The sequence below is a fragment of the Ahaetulla prasina genome, chromosome 6 (genome assembly GCF_028640845.1).
Source record: "Ahaetulla prasina isolate Xishuangbanna chromosome 6, ASM2864084v1, whole genome shotgun sequence".
NCBI lineage: Eukaryota > Metazoa > Chordata > Lepidosauria > Squamata > Colubridae > Ahaetulla > Ahaetulla prasina.
The window spans coordinates 70583844-70606467 of NC_080544.1; the positions used below are offsets into that span (position 1 = coordinate 70583844).

The 22624-nt window shown below is 42.8% G+C and overlaps 1 protein-coding gene across 3 annotated transcripts in view; it reads left to right on the forward strand.

Annotated features, from left to right (window-relative positions):
* Positions 1 to 22624, forward strand: part of ANKMY1 (ankyrin repeat and MYND domain containing 1) — a 95971-nt gene that overhangs the window by 21588 nt on the left and 51759 nt on the right. For all 3 annotated transcript variants that reach the window (XM_058187153.1, XM_058187152.1, XM_058187151.1), the window contains 6 exons: positions 607 to 771; positions 1748 to 2118; positions 4879 to 5050; positions 6002 to 6154; positions 7566 to 7712; positions 20618 to 20725. In XM_058187153.1, the coding sequence (XP_058043136.1) occupies positions 607 to 771; positions 1748 to 2118; positions 4879 to 5050; positions 6002 to 6154; positions 7566 to 7712; positions 20618 to 20725 (1116 nt within the window). The remainder of the gene's footprint in view (positions 1 to 606; positions 772 to 1747; positions 2119 to 4878; positions 5051 to 6001; positions 6155 to 7565; positions 7713 to 20617; positions 20726 to 22624) is intronic.

Sequence of the window (22624 nt, forward strand, 5' to 3'; positions counted from 1 at the left end):
TACTACCGACGCATCATTTTGTTTGATTGAAATTTCCATGACATTGCCTACACACCATTTTTTGCCATTTTCGGCCAATTTTGCTCCCAGTTATCTAGATGGAGATCGCTCATGAGAATGTTTTTATTATTTTGTTTAATAGAGCACAACAAGTTGTACAAGATGGCTAAGTTTTGTTTCTCTTAACAAAATATTGCCGGAGATAGGTCTCAAAGTTGCTGAAATCTCAGAGTCATACTGCTGAAGGCTGCGGTATGGGACGATACAAATGACTATATCTCCGGAAGTATTGCATCGGCAAACATAACACTTTACCAATGTTCATTGGGGACGTGTGTGGATGTTCACACCAAATTTCATCAAAATCCATGATGGTCGACCTGGGAGCCCCAGACCACTTGACATGGAATGACCCATCTAGAATTTCCACCCAATATGTAATCTACGTATTATTGGAACCGTAATCCAAATATATTTGGAGCACCAGATGGGGAGTGATAAAGTCCTTATGCATATTCATTGGAGAAATCAAATTCATAATCTTGAAATGTGCACAGACTGGAGTGTAAAAAAACTTTGTGAAAATAACTGAAATTGTTTGTGCAGTTGAATTATCAAGAAGACATCATCAACCTTCTTCTAGATTGTGGAGCTGATGTGAATAAATGCAATGATGAAGGATTATCAACTTTATCCATGTGTGTTATTCACTATTTCCCTGCAGAAGGATTTCAGCCCAATATTGCCGAAAGGAATATCTTTTTAAAAGAGGTTAGTGTTTCATAATATATAAATCTGAAATAAATTTCAGCAAGATCTTTCACACTTTTCATTTTCAATAAAGAGAGCATGCACTTGACTGAATTGTCCTGATTGTATGGAATGAAGAGGTATATGCAAGAGACGTAAACGTATTCCCATGATTTGTATTAACCAACCACACTTGTTACTATTGTGCTAAATTCAATGGAAAGTGCTGGATTTTCCTTTTGAAGTTGTCTGGGGTCTTTGTGAAACTGCATTTCTCAAATGAAAGTTAAATTTGTTAATTTGGTTGCTAAGCTACATCCAATAGGAATGGAGTTATCCACAGTTCCAAATATTCTTTGCTTAAAATGTTTATTTCAGTGTATTGTGATATTTGCTCTACTGCTCTGTCTTAAATCCCTAAATAGTTTGAATTAGGGCTCCTCTATAGGGATTGGTCCCTAAGTGTCCTTTCTTTCACTTTTAGTTTTATAATATAAAGTACAGCCAGTGCTTATTGAAACTTTTTAAAAAAGTATTTCTGATTTTTAGAAGTTTTGTTTTCAAAAACCAAATAGCAGTTATTGCTAAAAGATAATGATGTTTTCACCCTTGCTGTCTGTAATCTAGTGAGTGGTATAACTGATAGGCATAGTCTGAAGTCATATGAAGCTGCAAATTGGCCAGATCCAATCTGGTCAGTATTTGTGGACAGGAGATTACTTGAGTTCCATAATGAATGGATGGATGGATGGATGGATGGATGGATGGATGGAAGGAAGGAAGCAAGCAAGGAAGGAAGAAAAGGTGATATAATGAAATCATCTTTGCAAAATTTTGGTAGAATGTTACCTAACTTTACTATTTTGCATAACAACCTGGTTATATGTATGTATTAATCTGAACATTAAAAACATACCCCAATAATACATTGTCTTCCTGTCAAGATATAGTTGTTAGTTTTACAAGTAATTATCTTTCTCCCCCCTACTTTATATAGTTTGAAGACAGCCTTGAAGAAATGTCTAAATCATCTCTACCATTATCACGGTCAGAGATCTCTCAATTTTCTGAAGCGAGTTCAATTGCTACTTCCCCAGCATCAGTTGAAGAGTTGTCATTGTCAGTTGAAAATACAGAATTTGTCCCAGATGTTGGAATTAAGTCATCGGAGGAAACAGACAATGGAGAAAAGAGCTCTGGGACAATTTGTGGTGTTTACAACTACAAAATTAAGATTTCTCCAGAAACTATGCATCATGGTGCAGTTGTTCTTAGCCAACATATGTTACAAACTCACAGTTACCCAGACACTGGGGACTCTGTTCCTCAGGAAGGCACCTTACTTAGAATGGCAACATCATTAACAGAGTAAGTGACTTTAGGAGAACATAGATGAATCATTTGAAGTACCATGGTCAAGGCAATCCCTGTGTTAGATCTTTTTCTGAAGGTAGTTAGAAGTTAATTAATTTTGTAAGATGTTTCTATGAATAAAGATTGAGGGAACTCTTATGATATGAAAATCAAGCAATATACTGTATTACAAAAACTTGCTAGCAATACTGCAAAACTTTTTGATTACTTGGTAATGATATTATAATTCGCTCTTACTGAACACTCTGAATATGGTGTGAAATATTGAACATATTATGTTAATGGTTCTAATTTAGTGTCAGTTTACTTAGCTTTCTTTGCTCACTTCAAAAACGGTTTTTTGTTTCCATAAAAATCACTTTGTATTTTATTTCTTTTTAAATCTTAACATTGCTTGCTCTCTTTCACTTTATTCTTTGCGATTACCTTTTTTCTCAATATACACATTAAGCAGTATTTTTTTTATTGTTTCTATCTTTTGCAGCAACCTTTTGCTTTTAAGCATTGTTCCATAGTCTCTTTCAGTTCCTCCTTTTTCATTTTTTCATTTTTTATAATTCTATACACCTCAAATTGTCACTGTGTTAGTTAGTCCTTTTGCTCTGTTCTAAACCATGCTCTCTTTTCTTGCTTCTACCCATTCATTTAATATTCTTATGGAAAGATTTTCTCCCTGGAACATATTCATTCAGCATGTTGCCCATTCCAAAATTCATTCTGATTCTTTCATTTTCACTGTTCAGTGTTAACCTAGTATAGGAGTATCAAACTCAATTTCATGGGAGGTCACATCAGGGTAGTGTTTGAACTCAGGGGTCCACAGTGGCCGTGGCTAGGGTGGGCATGGCAGCTTGACGTCACTCATATCGGGGACGCCTCTAGTGGCCTGAGCGCTCTGTCAGTGAAAACAGGCTCCCAAGTTGCATTTTCACTGGCAGAAGCACTGCGGGCTGGTCCTTTGCTGTGTCCAGGGCACTCCCGCAGGACAGATCTAAATACCCTGTGGGCCAGATTGGCCTTTGGTTTCACACCCCTGACCCAGCATATTATTAACCTGTGTGTTCCTACCTTTTGGAGGGTCTATAGTATAGTCTAGCCTTTATTGTCATTGTACATCATGTATACAACCAAATTGGTTTTAGCCTCACTGGAGCAATCCATGACAAAAAGTACAAATAATCCCTATGCAAGTAATCAGGGGGGAAAAATAAAAACAAAAACTAATCATACATTTTTGTGTGCGCGTGGAGTGATTGTGGTTGTGTTTAAGAGTCTGACAGGCCAAGGATAGAAACTATTTTGAAACCTATTTGTTCGGCTGGCTATGCTTCACTGTCTTCTGCCCAATGGTAGAAGTGCAAAGAGACACTGACCAGGGTGTGAATCATCTCTGCTGTAACTTTGAATGGTCACTGGGCGATTGATTGTAAGTTGAGGACTTCATGTATGGCTTTTGTCAATTGAAGCTGTCACGTAATATCTTTATCAAAAAAATCTATAATATTCCTTATTAATGATTAGGACACTATTCCAGTTATGCGATTTTGACCAGAATGTCACAAGCATGAACAAAGCCCAGTTTTGCCTTAAACATACTAATAATATTCTGTGCAGGCCGGGCTCTCTTATTTAGAGACAGGCCCACCCACCCACCCCGCCCAAGGATGTGTGCTTTCTCCACTTCTCTCTATATACCAATGACTGCATCTCAAATGATCCATTTGTTAAACTACTGAAGTTTGCAGATAATACAACATTGATTGGTCTCATTCGAGACAACTATGAATCCACATACGGGAGGTTGAACAACTAGCTTCGTGGTGCGACTGGAATAATCTGGAACTGAACACATTCAAAACTGTAGAAATGGTGGTAGACTTTAGGAGAAACCCTCCCATACTACCACTTCTTACAATACTAGACAACTCAGTATCAACAGTAGAGACCTTCAAATTTCTAGGTTCTATTATATCTCAAGACCTAAAATGGACACCTGACATCAAAAAAGCACAACAAAGAATGTTCTTTCTGCACCAATTTAGGAAGCTCAATCTGCCCAAGGAACTGCTGATAACAGTTCTAAAGAGGAATTATTGAATCTGTCATCTGCACCACTATAACTGTCTGGTTTGGTTCTGCCATCCAACAAGACAGACACAGATTTCAGAGGATAATTAGAACTGCAAAAAACAATTACTACCAACCTGCCTTCCATTGAGAACATATATACTGCACGAGTCAAAAAGAGGGCTGTGTAAATATTTATAGACCCCTGCATCCTGGACATAAATTATTTCAACTCCTACCCTCAAAATGACCTATAGACCACTGCACACCAAGACAACTAGATACAAGAACAGTTTTTTTTCCTGAACGCCATCGCTCTGCTAAATAAATAATTCCTGCAAAACTGTCAAACTATTCACATTAGACTGCATTACTATTGCCATTGGTCTCCTCATCATTCCTGTTGCCCATCTTCTCCCACTTGTGACTGCATGACTAAAATTGTTGCTTGTAACATTGCAATTTATATTGCTGTTGATTGTTTCCTAGTATGATTTGATTGCTTATTGTACTGTATGACTGTCACTGGGTGTTGTGCCTTGTGATTCTTGACAAGTGTATCTTGTCTTTTTATGTACACTGAGAGCATATGCACCAAAGACAAATTCCTTGTCTATATATCATAATGTATACTAATGTTTTCAGTTTTTAGGTATTGACATAGGTCTTTTTTCTGCTGGATTTTAGACAAAAAAAGAGAATGTCTATAATTAAAGTGCTTGTAAGGAGAGGTGCTGATCCAAATATTTCCAACATCCCTATGCATGTACTGTTCTTTGCTGTTAAATCCGCTGATGCAGAAGGTGTGCGAATACTTCTAGAAGCTGGAGCAAGAACTGACATACGACTTCCAGCCAAAGTAGGGTATTTTGTTTTTATGGGATAGTTCTCAATTAAAAACTACAGTTTTAACTTATGATAGGATGTAAAAGCTCTGATATAAATTTTAATACTTCCAGTGTGCATCACAAATGTAAGCCGCAACCAAGAGTTTGTTAGCTTGCCACATACTTATGAAATCTGTTTTTGTCTTCTGAATCAGGTAGCAGATAAAAAAAGGGTTATTTAGTTTCATGTGAGTAGTGACTGAGTTAGTGTACAAGTTTTTATTTATTTTATTTATTTATCAAATTTAGAGTTTACCTATTTCACACTCTGAGCTACCTATTGTATGGACATTGCCTAGTGGGTAATTTCTAATTCAAAATTGGTGTCAAAATGAGATGTGGTGGTGAAGTTGCAATGGTCTATTAAAAGTGTTTTTCTTAAAATAAGTTGTAAAAATAAGTTGTTTAAAGTGTATGTCTTTTCTAAATCTTTTCAGTATTATCGAACATTTATAATTGTTTATAGAAGTAGACAAATATTTGAAACCCACTTATTTCAATGATTTATGTTTTAAGCATATCAACTTCAAGCTTTACATAAATTGTTTATGGTGGTATTAATTTAAAAAAGCATGTTTGCTCTATTATGTTCTCTGTTCCTGTTTCATTGCTACCTATTAATCATTTTTGTAGCTTGGTTCAGAAACTCTTTTAGTGTATTAAGCTGTCATATAACGAAGAAGGTTGATTGTATTGGATGAAAATGTTTAGCTTCTCATAATAATGACTTGGACAATTATATTCCCTAAGGTTTCATTCTTTTCAGTTCTTAAAATTTGGTTAATATGGATCAGATGCTCATTTGGAAGCTGGAATACCTTTTTGTCATAATAAGCATTTAATGGACTGAGTGCATACAGTGGTGAAATGTTATAGTAATTTGTGTTTTGCTTTGGGAATAAACGAAGCATTTGTTTCTCCAGCTTGCGGGTGTGGCTCCTCTTCATATTGCTGCTGCCCTTCCTGGTGTTGAAGGGATTGTAATCACAGAATTACTACTTCATGCTGCTGCAGATCCTGATGTCAGGGCAGAAGATGAGAATGATACATTCCGGCTAGATAAGATTGCAACAAAGGTATTTATTTACTGAATAAATCAGAACAAAGAGAAAAACACATACAAAATAATAGTGAAATAAAAAATAAACAAAAAGCAATACAACAACTGAGAGAGAGTGGGGGTGGGTGGAGAAGAGAGTCTTTTTACACCTATAAATTTGACCTATACAAATTATCTTTCCAACTTGAAATAGTATTCTTTTATCATGTTTGCTGTCCAAGTATCAGTTTCTGTACAATAGGTTCCATAAGAGTGCTATATTGTAAACCATATAGAAGAAGTGAGAAAAAAATCCAAAACAAGCTTGTAAATGACAAAGTGATAAATAAAATTCATAGTGCAATTATTTTATGACATGCTGTATGATGAAATAGGATCATAGTGGCTCAGGGGCTAAGACGCTGAGCTTGTCAATTGAAAGGTCGGCAGTTCAGCGGTTCGAATCCTTTAGTGCCGCATAACGGGGTGAGTTCCCATTACTTGTCCCAGCTTCTGTCAACCTAGCAGTTCGAAAGCATGTAAAAAATGCAAGTAGAAAAATAGGGACCACGTTTGGTGGGAAGGTAACAGCATGCCATGCGCCTTTGGTGTTTAGTCATGCCAGCCACATGACCACGGAGACATCTTTGGACAGCGCTGGCTTTGAAACGGAGAGGAGCATTACCCCCTAGAGTCGAAAACGACTAGCACATATGTGCAAAGGGAACCTTTACCTTTACCTTTTATGATGAAATAGTGTTTTTACAAACAAATTCTAATTTGGGTATACAATGATACATATTTAAATAGTGTGGCCATTTCAGATATATGTTCTTATTTTATTTATCAAATTGTATGGTTTCTCAATCACAAAGAAATTGTAGGCAGCTTACACAATAAGATTAAAGTATTAAATAAGAATAACTAAAAGTTTTAAAGCGAAAATAAAAAAAATACAGATAAATAGTTTTTATAGGAAATTTCACTGACTACTTTTTGCATTGCTTGGATTCTATAAAGTGACAATTAATAGAGTTGCCTGAACATCTATGATTAAGAGGTTCCTAGAGAGGATACCAGGGTAACATCTTAAATTGTTACTATGGAAGACCACTACTAAGTAGTTGCTGCCTTGAGATTAATTAGTAATATGATTTAGTATAAAGCAACTATGTATGCATAAACACAGCTCATGGGGCGTATGGAAAATGTAATAAACACATGCTTATTAAATCTTAGGAACAGTTAATCACTGTGTCTTAGAGAGGCCAAATGAGTGTAGATTTGGTTCATAGGGTGACATCACTTGTGAAGATAGGCTGAACACCAGGGACAACAGGCTTAAGGGAAGAATGCCCTACTCCCCAACCATTGATTTATCTTTGTAGGATGTGACAGGGAGCAACATTTATGGCTCTTCAACTGTGTTGTCTAATTCCCTTTTCTAGCTTGATATTGGTGAATCAGTATCTTCCATGAAAATGAATAATGAAACCGGACCACCCAAAGGTTACTACAGAGAATGTACTATTGTTCCAGAGGAAGGTGGGAGGACACCTCTTCATATTGCCTGTGAGAGGGAAGACAATTTTACGGTAAGTGATAGCTATTGGGATTCTCCTTTACAAATTCTATTGTCCCTTCTCAGTTTTCGAATAGCAAATTTTGCATTGGTAAGAACTTTATTTTGTAAAAGAAAGAAGTCGTCTGTAGTCAACTAGTTCCAGCTTACCAATATGGACATTTAATATTTAAGCCTGAACTCAAATTGTTTGAGGAATTTCAATCATATGGAATAAATGGACATCCTGGACCTATTCATTCATTCTCTGGCGTAATCAGTTTTAACCTACCATCTTTCTAAATCCTTTGCCCAAGTGTTAAATGTGTATAGAATATTAATGCAGGAAGAATGGAATAGTAGCAAAAAGACAATCTGAATTTAGGAAAATTGTTAGAAATAAAATTATTGGGCATTTTGTCTGGAAAAACTCTTGAATGAATAGATGAGCAGCTTTGAAGTAATAGGGAAGCCACATGAGAGAATAAGAAGCCTATCTCCAGAATGACATCCAGACTATTCATTTATAAGGATCAAGGAAACTGTATCTCACATATTGTAGATACAGAGAGAATGGATTGCAGCAGTCTATATGGTATGCAGGTCAGATATTTGGCATGGTATCAAGGGTGATAAGAAGAAACATAGGCCTTCATATCTATTTTAAGGCCATCTAAAGATTTGGAGAAAGAAATAGGTAATTTAAAGTTAAAACTATGAGTGGCTGGCTTTATGGTAGAACTGCAACATCACTTTCCTTTAAGGTAGGATGTATTACAGACCACAGTACTGCATTCTCTCCATTTCTACTATTCTTATATAGAGTGGATTCCCTATCTATTTCTTAAAATAGCATATGATTCCTTCAATAAGATAGAAGAGAAAGCGCTTCTTCACTGTATTCCCAGTTTAAATCAACACATCAGAGACATATCACGGATGGAAATATGCTGTAGTCCATCTGCCATTAGCCATAATTAATATATTTTATTTATTTATTTATTTATTTATTATTTAGATTTTTATACCACCCTTCTCCCGAAGGACTCAGGGCGGTGTACAGCCAGAATAAAAACAGTACAATATACAAATTAAGACAAAAGTTAAAATAACATATTCTATAAATGGCCGAAAATTTAAAACCGTCAAATTTGACCCATAAAATTCATAAAAATACCCCAATTAAAATTATTAAAATTCAAAAAGTTTAAAAATTAAGCCAGTGCGTTTTCAATTCACGTCGAAAGGTCCGAAGGTCAGGTAATTGACGCAAACCAGAGGGAAGTTGGTTCCAGAGGGTAGGTGCTCCAACAGAGAAGGCCCTTCCCCTGGGGGCCGCCAGCCGACATTGCTTGGTGGAGGGCACCCTGAGAAGACCCTCTCTGTGTGAGCGTATGGGTCGGTGGGAGGCATAAGGTAACAGCAGGCGGTCTTGTAAGTACCCGGGCCCTAAGCCATGGAGCGCTTTAAAGGTGGTAACCAACACCTTGAAGCACACCCGAAAGACTACAGGTAGCCAGTGCAGACTGCGCAGGAGCGGTGTTACACGGGAGCAACGTGTGGCTCTCTCAATCACCCGCGCAGCTGCATTCTGAACTAACTGAAGCCTCCGAGTGCACTTCAGGGGTAGCCCCATGTAGAGAGCAATAATCCAGACGAGAAGTGACAAGAGCGTGAGTGACCGTGCATATGGCATCCCGGTCAAGGAAGGGGCGCAACTGGCGAACCAGGTGGACCAGGTAAAAAGCTCTCCTGGAGACGGCCGCCAAATGGTCTTCAAACGACAGCCGTCCATCCAGGAGAACGCCCAAGTTGCGCACCCTTTCTGTTGGGGCCAATGACTCGCCCCCAACAGTCAGCTGCGGTTGCAGCTGACTGTACTGGGGTGCCGGCATCCACAGCCACTCCGTCTTGGAGGGATTGAGCTTGAGTCTGTTTCTCCCCATCCAGACCCGTACGGCTTCCAGGCACCGGGATAGCACTTCGACAGCTTCGCTGGGGTGGCCCGGGGTGGAAAAGTACAGCTGCGTATCGTCAGCGTACAGCTGGTAACTCACCCCAAAGCCACTGATGACCTCGCCCAACGGCTTCATATAGATGTTGAACAGGAGAGGCGAGAGAATCGACCCCTGAGGCACCCCACAAGTAAGGCGCCTCGCAGTCGATCTCTGCCCTCCTGTCACCACCGTTTGCGACCGGTCAGAGAGATAGGAGGAGAACCACCGATAAACGGTGCCTCCCACTCCCAAACTCTCCAACTGGTGTAGCAGGATACCATGGTTGATGGTATCAAAAGCCGCTGAGAGATCTAACAGGACCAGGGCAGAGGAACAACCCCTATCCCTGGCCCTCCAGAGGTCATCCACCAACGCGACCAAAGCTGTCTCCGTACTATATCTGGACCGGAAGCCGGACTGGAACAGGGCTAGATAGACAGCTTCATCCAGGTACTGGGGAAACTGCCATGCCACCACACTCTCTACAACCTTCGCCACAAAGCGAAGGTTGGAGACTGGACGATAATTTCCCAAAATAGCTGGGTCCAGGGAAGGCTTCTTGAGGAGAGGTCTCACCACCGCCTCTTTCAAGGCGGCGGGGAAAACCCCCTCCAACAATGAAGCATTTATAATTCCCCGGAGCCAGCCTCGTGTCACCTCCTGAGTGGCCAGCACCAGCCAGGAGGGACACGGGTCCAGTAAACATGTGGTGGCATGTAACCTCCCCAGTAGTCTGTCCACGTTCTCGAGAGCCACAGAATTAAACTCATCCCAAACAACTTCGACAAGACGCGTCTCCGTCATCTCACCTGGATCACCACAATTTTGGTCCAAACTATCCCGGAGCTGAGCGATTTTATTGTATAGATAACCACTAAACTCCTCGGCACATCACTGCAAGGGGTCATCCCGCCCCTCCTGATGTAGGAGAGAGCGGGTCACCCGAAACAGGGCGGCCGGGCGGTTATCTGCCGACGCAATGAGGGTGGAAACGTAGGAACATTTCGCCTCCCTCAGTGCCACTAGGTAGGTCTTCGAGAAAGACCTAACTAGTGTCCGATCAGCCTCGGAATGGCTGGACCTCCAGGTACTCTCTAGGCGTCTTCTCCGGCGTTTCATCTCTCTCAGCTCCTCAGAAAACCAAGGGGCCGGCTGAGATCTGCGCCGGGTCAGAGGCCGCAAAGGCACGACACGGTCCAGAGCCCCAGTCGCGGCCTGTTCCCAGGCCACAACTAGTTCTTCAGCCGTGCCGTGGGCAAGATCCTCAGGGAACGGCCCAAGCTCCGTCAGGAACCTCTCAGGGTCCATCAGGCGCCTGGGATGGAACCAACGCATTGGTTCCGTCTCCCTGCGGTGGTGAGCGGCGGTCTGAAAGTCTAGGCGGAGGAGAAAATGATCTGACCATGACACAGGTTCTGTCACTAAATCTCTTAATACCAGATCATTAAACCACTGTCCAGAGATATAAATCATGTCCAGTGTGGACCCCCCAGTGTGTGTAGGGCCATCAGTTACTTGAATCAGGTCCAAGGCCGTCATGGAAGCCTGGAACTCCTGGACCACCGTCGATGACAAGCCGGCCGATGGCAAGTTGAAATCCCCCATGACCAAAAGTCTGGGAATCTCAACCGCCACTCCGGCAAGTACCTCCAGTAGCTCAGGCAGGGCTGTAGTCACGCAGCAAGGAACCAGGTACTCGATCAACAGACCCATCTGATTCCTATGGTCCCACTTCACAAGGAGGGATTCACAACCGGCTATCTGAGGCACAGTGGACTCTCTCGGCTCCAGACCTTCCCTCATCACAACCGCCACCCCTCCACCCCTACCCTGGGCCCTCGGTTGATGGAATGCTCAGAATCCCGGAGGGCACAGTTCGACCAGGAGTACACCCCCTTCTGTGCCCAGCCAGGTCTCTGTAATCCCCATAAAGTCCGCGGACTCCCCCTGAATAAGATCGCAGATCAGGGGGGCCTTATTGACCACAGACCGGGCATTGCACAACATCAACCGGAGGCCCAAGCTCTGAGGATCTTGACCTTCCGGGGAACGGGTAAGGACTAAGGGGCCGGAGCACGTGATCGCTTTTAAACAGCGAGCATGTGCTCCCAAAAAATGATACGGCCCCTTGCTTCCGCCATATCTGCCCCTCCCACTCCCAAACTCTCCAACTGGTGTAGCAGGATACCATGGTTGATGGTATCAAAAGCTGCTGAGAGATCTAACAGGACCAGGGCAGAGGAACAACCCCTATCCCTGGCCCTCCAGAGGTCATCCACCAACGCGACCAAAGCTGTCTCCGTACTATATCTGGACCGGAAGCTGGACTGGAACGGGTCTAGATAGACAGCTTCATCCAGATACTGGGGAAGCTGCCATGCCACCACACTCTCTACAACCTTCGCCACAAAGCGAAGGTTGGAGACTGGCCGATAATTTCCCAAAATAGCTGGGTCCAGGGCAGGCTTCTTGAGGAGGGGTCTCACCACCGCCTCTTTCAAGGCGGCGGGGAAAACCCCCTCCAACAATGAAGCATTTATAATTCCCCGGAGCCAGCCTCGTGTCGCCTCCTGAGTGGCCAGCACCAGCCAGGAGGGACACGAGTCCAGTAAACATGTGGTGGCATGTAACCTCCCCAGTAGCCTGTCCATGTCCTCAAGAGCCACAGAATCAAACTCATCCCAAACAACTTCGACAAGACGCCTCTCCGTCATCTCACCTGGATCATCACAATTTTGGTCCAAACTATCCAGGAGCTGAGAGATTTTATTGTATAGATAACAACTAAACTCCTCGGCACGTCCCTGCAAGGGGTCATCCCGCCCCTCCTGATGTAGGAGAGAGCGGGTCACCTGAAACAGGGCGGCCGGGCGGTTATCTGCCGAGGCAATGAGGGTGGAAACGTAGGAACATTTCGCCTCCCTCGGTGCCACTAGGTAGGTCTTCGAAAAAGACCTAACTAGTGTCCGATCAGCCTCGGAATGGCTGGACCTCCAGGTACTCTCTAGGCGTCTTCTCCGGCGTTTCATCTCTCTCAGCTCCTCAGAAAACCAAGGGGCCGGCTGATATCTGCGCCGGGTCAGAGGCCGCAAAGGCACGACACGGTCCAAAGCCCCAGTCGCGGCCTGTTCCCAGGCCACAACTAGTTCTTCAGCCGTGCCGTGGGCAAGATCCTCAGGGAACGGCCCAAGCTCCGTCAGGAACCTCTCAGGGTCCATCAGGCGCCTGGGACGGAACCAACACATTGGTTCCGTCTCCCTGCGGTGGTGAGCGGCGGTCTGAAAGTCTAGAAAATGATCTGACCATGACACAGGTTCTGTCACTAAATCTCTTAATACCAGATCATTAAACCACTGTCCAGAGATATAAATCATGTCCAGTGTGGACCCACCAGTGTGTGTAGGGCCATCAGTTACTTGAATCAGGTCCAAGGCCGTCATGGAAGCCTGGAACTCCTGGACCACCGTCGATGACAAGCCGGCCAATGGCAAGTTGAAATCCCCCATGACCAAAAGTCTGGGAATCTCAACCGCCACTCCGGCAAGCACCTCCAGTAGCTCAGGCAGGGCTGTAGTCACGCAGCAAGGAGCCAGGTACTCGATCAACAGACCCATCTGATTCCTATGGTCCCACTTCACAAGGAGGGATTCACAACCGGCTATCTGAGGCACAGTGGACTCTCTCGGCTCCAGACCTTCCCTCATCACAACCGCCACCCCTCCACCCCTACCCTGGGCCCTCGGTTGATGGAATGCTCAGAATCCTGGAGGGCACAGTTCGACCAGGAGTACACCCCCTTCTGTGCCCAGCCAGGTCTCCGTAATCCCCATAAAGTCCGCGGACTCCCCCTGAATAAGATCGCAGATCAGGGGGGCCTTATTGACCACAGACCGGGCATTGCACAACATCAACCGGAGGCCCAAGCTCTGAGGATCTTGACCTTCTGGGGAACGGGTAAGGACTAAGGGGCCGGAGCATGTGATCGCTTTTAAACAGCGAGCATGTGCTCCCAAAAAATGATACGGCCCCTTGCTTCCGCCATATCTGCCCCTCCCACTTACCGTACAGATGGAACGGCCCTCAACACCTGGAACACACCCCTCCCCCCCGCCCTCGGACCAGATGAAGAAACGCCGTGAACAAACCCCGGGACTGGACATTCCCTCCCCGATGGGTTTTTCCCGCACCTGTCTCTTCCCCCCCCCCGTCCCTTAAAATCCCCATTAAAACTCCCCTTAAAAAATCTGTTAAAACAACTAATTAAAAAACCCCTAAGCCTCCTATTTTTGGCATGCCACCCTCGGGGCTCCAAAGCCCGTCCTCAAGGTAAGGCCCTCGAAAATATGGAGGGCCATACCCGCGAGAGGGGAATCTCGCAGGGCAAGAAGGTCAGCTGCAGTAAACGTCCGCATAGCAGAGAAAGTCCGGCAAGAAGGTCCATCCTGGGCTGGTCAAGATGATAAAAGATGATAAAATGACCACGACCAGTCTGTCCTGATGGGAACTATTGATGGTAATCCTTATGCGGTATTTTATTTATTTATTTATTTATTTATTTGATTTTTATACCGCCCTTCTCCTGAAGGACTCAGGGCGGTGTACAGGCAGAATAAAACAAGCAATACAAAATACAATTAAAATGCAATTTAAAAAACTTATTAAATTAGCCTGAGAATTTAAAAAATTACCTTACACTAAAAACCCCATTTAAAATTAATAAAAATTTACCATTTAAAATTCAATTCAAGCCAGCCCCGCGCGAATAAAAAGGTGTGTCTTCAGTTCGCGGCGGAAAGTCCGAAGGTCAGGTATTTGGCGTAAGCCTGGGGGAAGCTCGTTCCAGAGTGTGGAGCCCCACAGAGAAGGCCCTTCCTGGGGGCCGCCAGCCGACATTGTTTGGCGGACGGCACCCTGAGAAGTCCTCTCTGTGAGGCGTGCAGGTCGGTGGGAGGCATGTGGTAACAGCAGGCGGTCCCGTAAGTACCCGGGCCCTAAGCCATGGGCGCTTTAAAGATCGTAACCAACACCTTAAAGTGCACCCGAAGGCCACAGGTAGCCAGTGCAGTCTGCGCGGGAGGCGGTGTTACATGGGAGCTACGCGGAGCTCCTCTATCACCGCGCAGCTGCATTCTGGACTAACTGAAGCCTCGAGTGCACTTCAGGAGCCCATGTAGAGAGCATTACAATAATCCGAGTGACTGTGCAAGGCATCCCGATCAAGGAAGGCGCAACTGCGAACCAGGCGAACCTGGTGGAACGCCCTCCTGGAGACGGCCGTCAAATGATCTTCAAACGACAGCCGATCATCCAGGAGGACACCCAAGTTGTGCACCCTGTCCTTTGGGGCCAATAACTCGCCTCCAACAGTCAACTGCGGCTGCAGCTGACTGAATCGGGATGCCGGCATCCACAGCCACTCCGTCTTGGAGGGATTAAGCTTGAGCCTGTTTCTCCCCATCCAGACCCGTACGGCTTCCAAACACCGGGACAGCACTTCAACAACTTCATTGGGGTGGCCCGGGGTGGAAAAGTACAGCTGGGTGTCATCAGCGTACTGTTGATATCTCACCCCGAAGCCACTGATGATCTCACCCAACGGCTTCATGTAGATGTTGAACAGCAGGGGCGAGAGAATCGACCCCTGCGGGACCCCACAAGTGAGGCACCTCGCGGCCGACCTCTGCCCCCCTGTCAACACCGTCTGCGGCCGGTCGGAGAGATAGGAGGAGAACCACCGATACACGGTGCCTCCCACTCCCAATCCCCCCAACCGGCGCAGCAAGATACCATGGTTGATGGTATCAAAAGCCGCTGAGCGGTCTAATAGGACCAGGGCAGAGGAGTACCCCCTGTCCCTGGCCCGCCAGAGATCATCCACCAATGCGACCAAACCGCTATCTCAGTCAATTCACCACCCCATATATACAATCCAGGGGTGGACTATGGAAGAGGGGGGGAGGAACGATGGTAAAGGTGGTAAAAATGTTAGATGGTAAAAGAGGTGTCCGCTGGGCCCGTGGGCATTCCTCAAGATGACCAAAAGGTGTCCACCGGGCCAGTTGGCGACCCCTAAGCCCAGCCGCCAGGCCACCAAGCTACCCGGCCGCTAGGCCGCGCGTTCACCCACCAAACCAGGCTGCTCACCCGCTGGGCCAAGGCTACTCCCACGTCGGGCCTACCAGGCCATCCGCAGCCTCGGAGCACCGAGGCAGGCCGCCACCGCCAGGCCCAAACCGCCGGCCACCTCCGCCAGGCTGTCACCGCCGAAAAAGCCCCATCGCCGCCGCTGGGAGGCTGCCGAAATCCCCACCATCCAGGAAGGGATGCCAGCCACCAAATCCCGTCGGCAGCCCCGAAGCCCCACCAACGCCGACGCCGAGGAGAACCACCGATACACGGTGCCTCCACTCCCAATCCCCCAACCCGGCGCAGCAAGATACCATGGTTGATGGTATCAAAAGCCGCTGAGCGGTCTAATAGGACCAGGGCAGAGGAGTACCCCCTGTCCCTGGCCCGCCAGAGATCATCCACCAATGCGACCAAACCGCTATCTCAGTCAATTCACCACCCCATATATACAATCCAGGGGTGGACTATGGAAGAGGGGGGGAGGAACGATGGTAAAGGTGGTAAAAATGTTAGATGGTAAAAGGGGTGTCCGCTGGGCCCATGGGCATTCCTCAAGATGACCAAAAGGTGTCCACCGGGCCAGTTGGCGACCGCTAGGCCCAGCCGCCAGGCCACCAAGCTACCCGGCCGCTAGGCCACGCGTTCACCCACCAAACCAGGCTGCTCACCCGCTGGGCCAAGGCTACTCCCACGTCGGGCCTACCAGGCCATCCGCAGCCTCGGAGCACCGAGGCAGGCCGCCACCGCCAGGCCCAAACTGCCGGCCACCTCCGCCAGGCTGTCACCGCCGAAAAAGCCCCATCGCCGCCGCTGGGAGGCCGCCGAAATCCCCACCATCCAGGAAGGGACGCCAGCCACCAAATCCCGTCGGCAGCCCCGAAGCCCCACCAACGCCGACGCCGAGAACCAGGCCGCCGCCGGCGGAATGCCGAAAGGCCGATGGAAGCCTGGAAGGCCGCCAAGATCACCGCTGGGGAGCAACAGCTTTGGGGCTCCTCCCATCGCCCCATGAAGTCGCTCAGCACCAAGTCACCCATCCTCCGGGTGACTGGATCTTCCTCCATCAGGGCGGGGGCCTAAGATATTAAAAAGGTCCCCCCCCAACCCAGTCGGGACCCAAAAAGGCCCACCGCCGCATCCCCGTTCAGCAGCGCGGCACCATCTTGGACATGCGCCAAGTGACAGTTGCATTTCAAGGACATCGGGGATGTTCAGGGATTTTTGGAAGACCAGAAGAGTTGTGGCCTGGAATGACAGGATTTTCACACTCCAGTTTTATATTGCTATCATCAATTTTATAAATACAAAATTAAATAATCTAACTCTGTAACATCTCTGTACCATTAAATAAATATAACTCTATCAGGCTTCTTTCCATCAAACTTTACTTTGCAAATGTACAGTTAGAAACAGGTTGTAATTAGTTCAAGATACTTAACTCTCTGGTAAAGGAATATAGGATTTCAACCTAGATGTTTTTCTTTGCTAACACTAGTTGTACCTGTTCAGTTTTCAGCTCATAATGGAAAGCATAATCTGGAACAATGTCAATTTGCAAAATACAATTTATCCTTAGTAGAAGTTCAGTTTTTTTATTTTTTCTTCTGCAGCTGGATTACTTTCTGCCACTTCATTTTTTTTCATTAATTCCCTTTTTGCCTCCCTATTCTCAATACATAGATAAATATAATTATATGTTTGCTTCTTCATCTGTTATTTACTGACAGATTCAAGGGTGAAATGCTCCTGGTTCGGACCAGATCGCCCGATCCGATAGTGATGGCGGGTGGTAGTTCAGAGAACCAGTAGCAAAAATCCCTGCCCCCCCATCCCAGCTGAGCCACACGATCATCAGAGGTTGTTTTTTTTACTTTTAAAAGCATTTTTTCTTCAGTTGAAAAAATGCTTTTAAAAGTAAAAAAAAAGCCTCTGATAATCGCGTGGCTCAGCTGGGATCGTCAGAACTCTTTAAAAGCTTTTCTTCCTCTGGTGATCCCAGCTGAATTGCCTGATCATCACAGGCTTTTAAAAGCATTTTTTACAACCTCTTTGGCTGAAGAGGTTGTAGAAAAAATGCTTTTAAAAGTAAAAAAAAAAAAGTTGGTCACGCCCACCCAGTCACATTACCCCTCCCCACTACCACAGAAACGGTAGTAACAAATTTTACATTTCATCCCTCCATAGATTCTTATGAGACACCTGAGAATCCTACATTTTATAATTAACCAGATATAAAATCATTCAATTCATCTAATGATAATTTGCATAAAAATATTACGTATTGGTTAAGATCCAGAGCGCTACATTAATTGTACCTTCTTTGACAGCCTATTACAGATGCTACTTTTTAGGAGGATTCTGTTTTAAAAATAATGAACCAAGCCATGGAGAGCAACTTTTCAGCCCTGTCTGAGGCCCAACACATTATCTTTATTTCCTTAACAAAGTTTCCCTGTCATTAATTAAACTAACTGACGCAGTGAATATTTGTTTATTAAGTTAATTAGATTACCAGCTACAAAATTTAGTTGGGAAAGATAAATATGCCAAAAGCCTTCCAAATAGTCCTTGATTTATGACCACAGTTGAGATCAGAATTTCTATAGCTAAGTGATGTGCTCATTAAGTGAGTTACATCTGATTTTACAACCTTTTTACCACCGTTGTTAAGCAAATCTGGCTTTCCCTTTGACCTTGTTTATTGGAAAGGTCGCAGTGGTGATTTTGTGACCCCAAGAGACTGCAACCATAATCAATACATGCTGGTTGCCAAGTGCCCAAGTTCTGATCAAGTGACTGCATGAATAAGTAAGTGTGAGGACTGGTCATAAAGTACTTTTTTCAATACCTTTGTAACTTTGAGTAGTTGTTAAACAAATGATTATGAGTCAAGGAATACTTGAATTCCTTTTTGCCTTTATATCCATATAATCTCAAAAACTAAAAGGGTTTATGTTGTAATTTTATTGAAATGAACTTTTCAGAAAACAGAACATAAACTTTTTTTTACTTCTGAGCAATATTATTTAATGTCCTTAAATCTTTCAAAGTTTTGTTTTATTGCATTTTGAAATCAGCAAGAGCTGATTTTTCTGTCTCAGTTCTGTTACCTTCACTGTTGGCCTATTTTATTGGTGGCCATTGCGGGTTTTTGTTATTGTTGTTTCATTATCTCCTTTTGTGAATTTTTGTCTTTGTTATTTATAGTAAATTATTCATTTGGTCAAACCTTTCCACTGCTTTTTTATTAATTCCTTTTTTATATTCTGCCCTTCTTGTTGTCCACAGGGATCCTGAGATGCCTATAAGTGAAGGTTAAGACATAATAAAGATATATACCACAGGGATTGCTAAAGTTATTGGGGAGATAATTATATGGCTTGTTCTCCCTCCTCTGCTTATATCCTACTGCTCTTGCAGTAATTACCTTGTTGAAAATTCTCTGTCCCAGATTGGTTTTGTTGGAGCAGTTCTTTTCGTTCCCAGAAAGGGGAACTACTTTCTCCAAGGGCTGAGCACTCCAGTTTATGAGTCTAGCTTTTTCAGGAGATAATGTTGACTTTAAAACAGGGGTCTCCAACCTTAGTAACTTTAAGACTTGTGGACTTCAACTCCCAGAATTCCTCAGCCAGCTTTGCTGGTTGAGTGATTCTGAGAGTTTAAGTCCACAAGTCTTAAAGTTTCCAAGGTTGGAGACCCCTGCTTTAAAAGATAACAAAATTATCTCTTCCTCATGCTTTAAGTGCAATGTTGTAATCCTTTGCATAACTTTTATTGAATTATTGAAAGGAAAGGAAAAACTACTGTGGAGTGTCTAAGCGAAAGAAAGCAAACGGCAGAGATGAGGAAAAGTGTGATGTGTAGCAGGTTACAAATTTGGCTATAAAATAGATTAATGAATAAAATTAGGAGATTATACAGGTATGCACACATATAAGGGGAAAAGGAGAAAAGGTGAAAGGTTTTGTAGTTTTGTTCAAAATATCAGCAAAACAAGTTCTCTCTGTTCAAAAGTATTGAATTGTAACCTATTGTTCTTACATGTAAAAGTAAGCCAACTCTATCTTTAAAACAACCTCTCTGTCCAAAAAAGAAAAAGAAAAGGTGATAGTTATACTGTGAGGAATGTAAAACAAAGTTGTCATCTTAAAGGTGAACAATTTTGGAGGAAAACCTCTACAGCTTCTTTCAAGTAGCGTTTTCTGTGTCAATCTGATTTTGATGACATAAGTGTTCTTGGAATGACATACTCATTATAATAGGGAGAGAAAATCTGAGCATGCAAAAAGAACAAATTGTTTCTTCTATTGAAGTGCATGAGCCATAGCAGGATAAGTTCTGCACTGGAAGGCTAACAGAAGACAAAGTGATTTGAAACCACTGACGACACAAGCATGAGCTGACAAGAGCTCAGAGAAGCAAGCAATTCTGACAAAGTGAAGTCCATCAGGGCACAAAGAATTGGAGGTGACTGCATGACCAAATGATGACAGCATTCATAAATTCCCATATCTGCCAAGCAATCTAAAAATATATTATTTACTGTTGTGACTTTGTATTCATTGCATCAGATCCTTAATTTGTGATATGTGGTTCTGATCTGAATATGTTTATATGCACAGAGATAAGTAAATGTCCAGTTTGGAACCAACTTCAGTTTTTTCCTTTAGGATAAAATAGGTACGATATTTTTGCTTTAAATTTAAAAATGTGGCCTAACTTAAATATCTTATTTAAATGTGTCCTTAATCTTTATTTTAATTAAAAAACAGTATCTGTACTTATCTGTTTTTTGTTTTATTCTCCCCATCAGAATACTGGCAAAGTTATTCATCTTCTGTTAGATCACAATGCAAATCCAAATGTCCTGTGGAGTGGCCATTCCCCTCTTTCACTAGCAGTTGCTTGTGGAAATGAACAGGTGTGCAAGATTCTTGTGTTTCCAAGCATTTTTAGCAACAGTTGTAAACATTATTTCAAAATTATTTTAATTGTGGCAAACTCAGAGCAATGATTCCAATCCGTATGTCGGATTTGTAGGTAATATATACAATGATACTAGAGCATAAAATAGACAATAAAGATTCCTTGAAGCATATGGAAAGTTAAAAAATATATGCATATATTTTGAGACATGTTGATACTGATTCAGTAATCAGCTATATGGTTCAAATAATTTATTTATTGTCAACACTATTGTAGTAAGAGTTACAAATATATTGATTTGGATTTTAAAATTAGTATTAAAGTTCCATTAAGAATTGATGGAGAGAACAACAGAAAATGACAGCAATTTACAGTCATGCTATCTATACATGGTAATGTTCACATTGTTAGGAATTTTGTTTGTTAGTTTGTCTGTCTGTTTTTGTCTTTAGAAAATTGATGATGTTAGAGGATCCATTTTCAATCAGGTCTTTCCAGGGGCAGGAGGAAGTTGAATTCTTCCTCCTGCAGTCCCATTTGACAATTGACAGTGCCACACAAATGTAAAATTATTATTAACTATTATTTTTTGTATGTTAATTGTAAATTGGATTATGGATTTATTAATTTCAAAATACTTATTTTATATCCTATGTTATATTCAGTAACAATATAAACCCTTTAGGCCTGAAAAAAACCTGCACAAAATACATACACAGAAAATTATTGAAAATATTAAAAAGAAAGTATAAATATAAATACAATAAAATTCCATGAAAATAAAATTAATATCATAGCATTTTGCTGAAATTTGGAAAACCTGAAAGTGTCTAAAGAGCTGGCTTTTCTGTCAGGAATTGGATGATGCTAACTTAAATCATATGTCAAGTAGACAATAGTATTAATTTAATGGATAAATAGAAATAAACAAATGAATGAATAAATACCATTTATATGATATTCCTTAACAAATAGATGATTCAGAGGAATGATTCAGTTCAGAAATAGCTCTTCATCATGCCATGCCACAATACCCTTCCAAATATATGGTTTTGTGTTAGTTTATTTATTTTCTGATGCAACCCATGGAGGTTGATAATAGTAATAGTAAAAAAGTGTATCTCATGGCCAAAGACTTGTGCGTGCTCCTGAAATGGGCTATGTGATGGCTTGTTCTAACTTCTAAGTTCTAACTTAGGTTTGCTAATTTCATAAAAATACGACATATACAAAAAATCAGGTTTACATAACAGTTTCAGTAGAAACCAGTTACTTTCTGCAAATAAGCGAGATTAGACATTTCTCACCATATTCTTGCCCTGGCTCATCCTATGAACCCTTCTGCTACACCAGAGTAGGACATTACTGCTGGAAGATCTGTCCTGTCTAATTAGTCCCTTAATGTGGTGTGAGCCTCACATTTAGCTGCGGACAAGAACAAAGGGAGAAGCAGGAAAAATAGCTTGTGTCTTTATCTGAAACCATTTATTCATTCATTCATTTATTTATGTTGTCACACAGTATATATAAGCATAAGCATGAAGTAACTATACAATATATAAGCATATATATAAGCATGAGTATGTAATAACAATATTAATTGGATATAACGAAAGGAAACAATAGAACAGGAACGATAGGCACGCTTGTGCTCTTATGCACGCTCCTTACAGACATCTTGGGAATGGGGTGAGGCCAATAGTAGACAGTTTTTGGTTGAAGCTTTGGGGATTTGGGAAGAGACCACGAGAATCAGGTAGTGTATTCCAAGTATTAACAACTCTGTTACTGAAGTCATATTTTCTGCAATCAAGATTGGAGTGATTAACATTAAGCTTAAATCTATTGTGTGCTCGTGTATTGTTGCAATTGAAGCTGAAGTAGTCTTTGACAG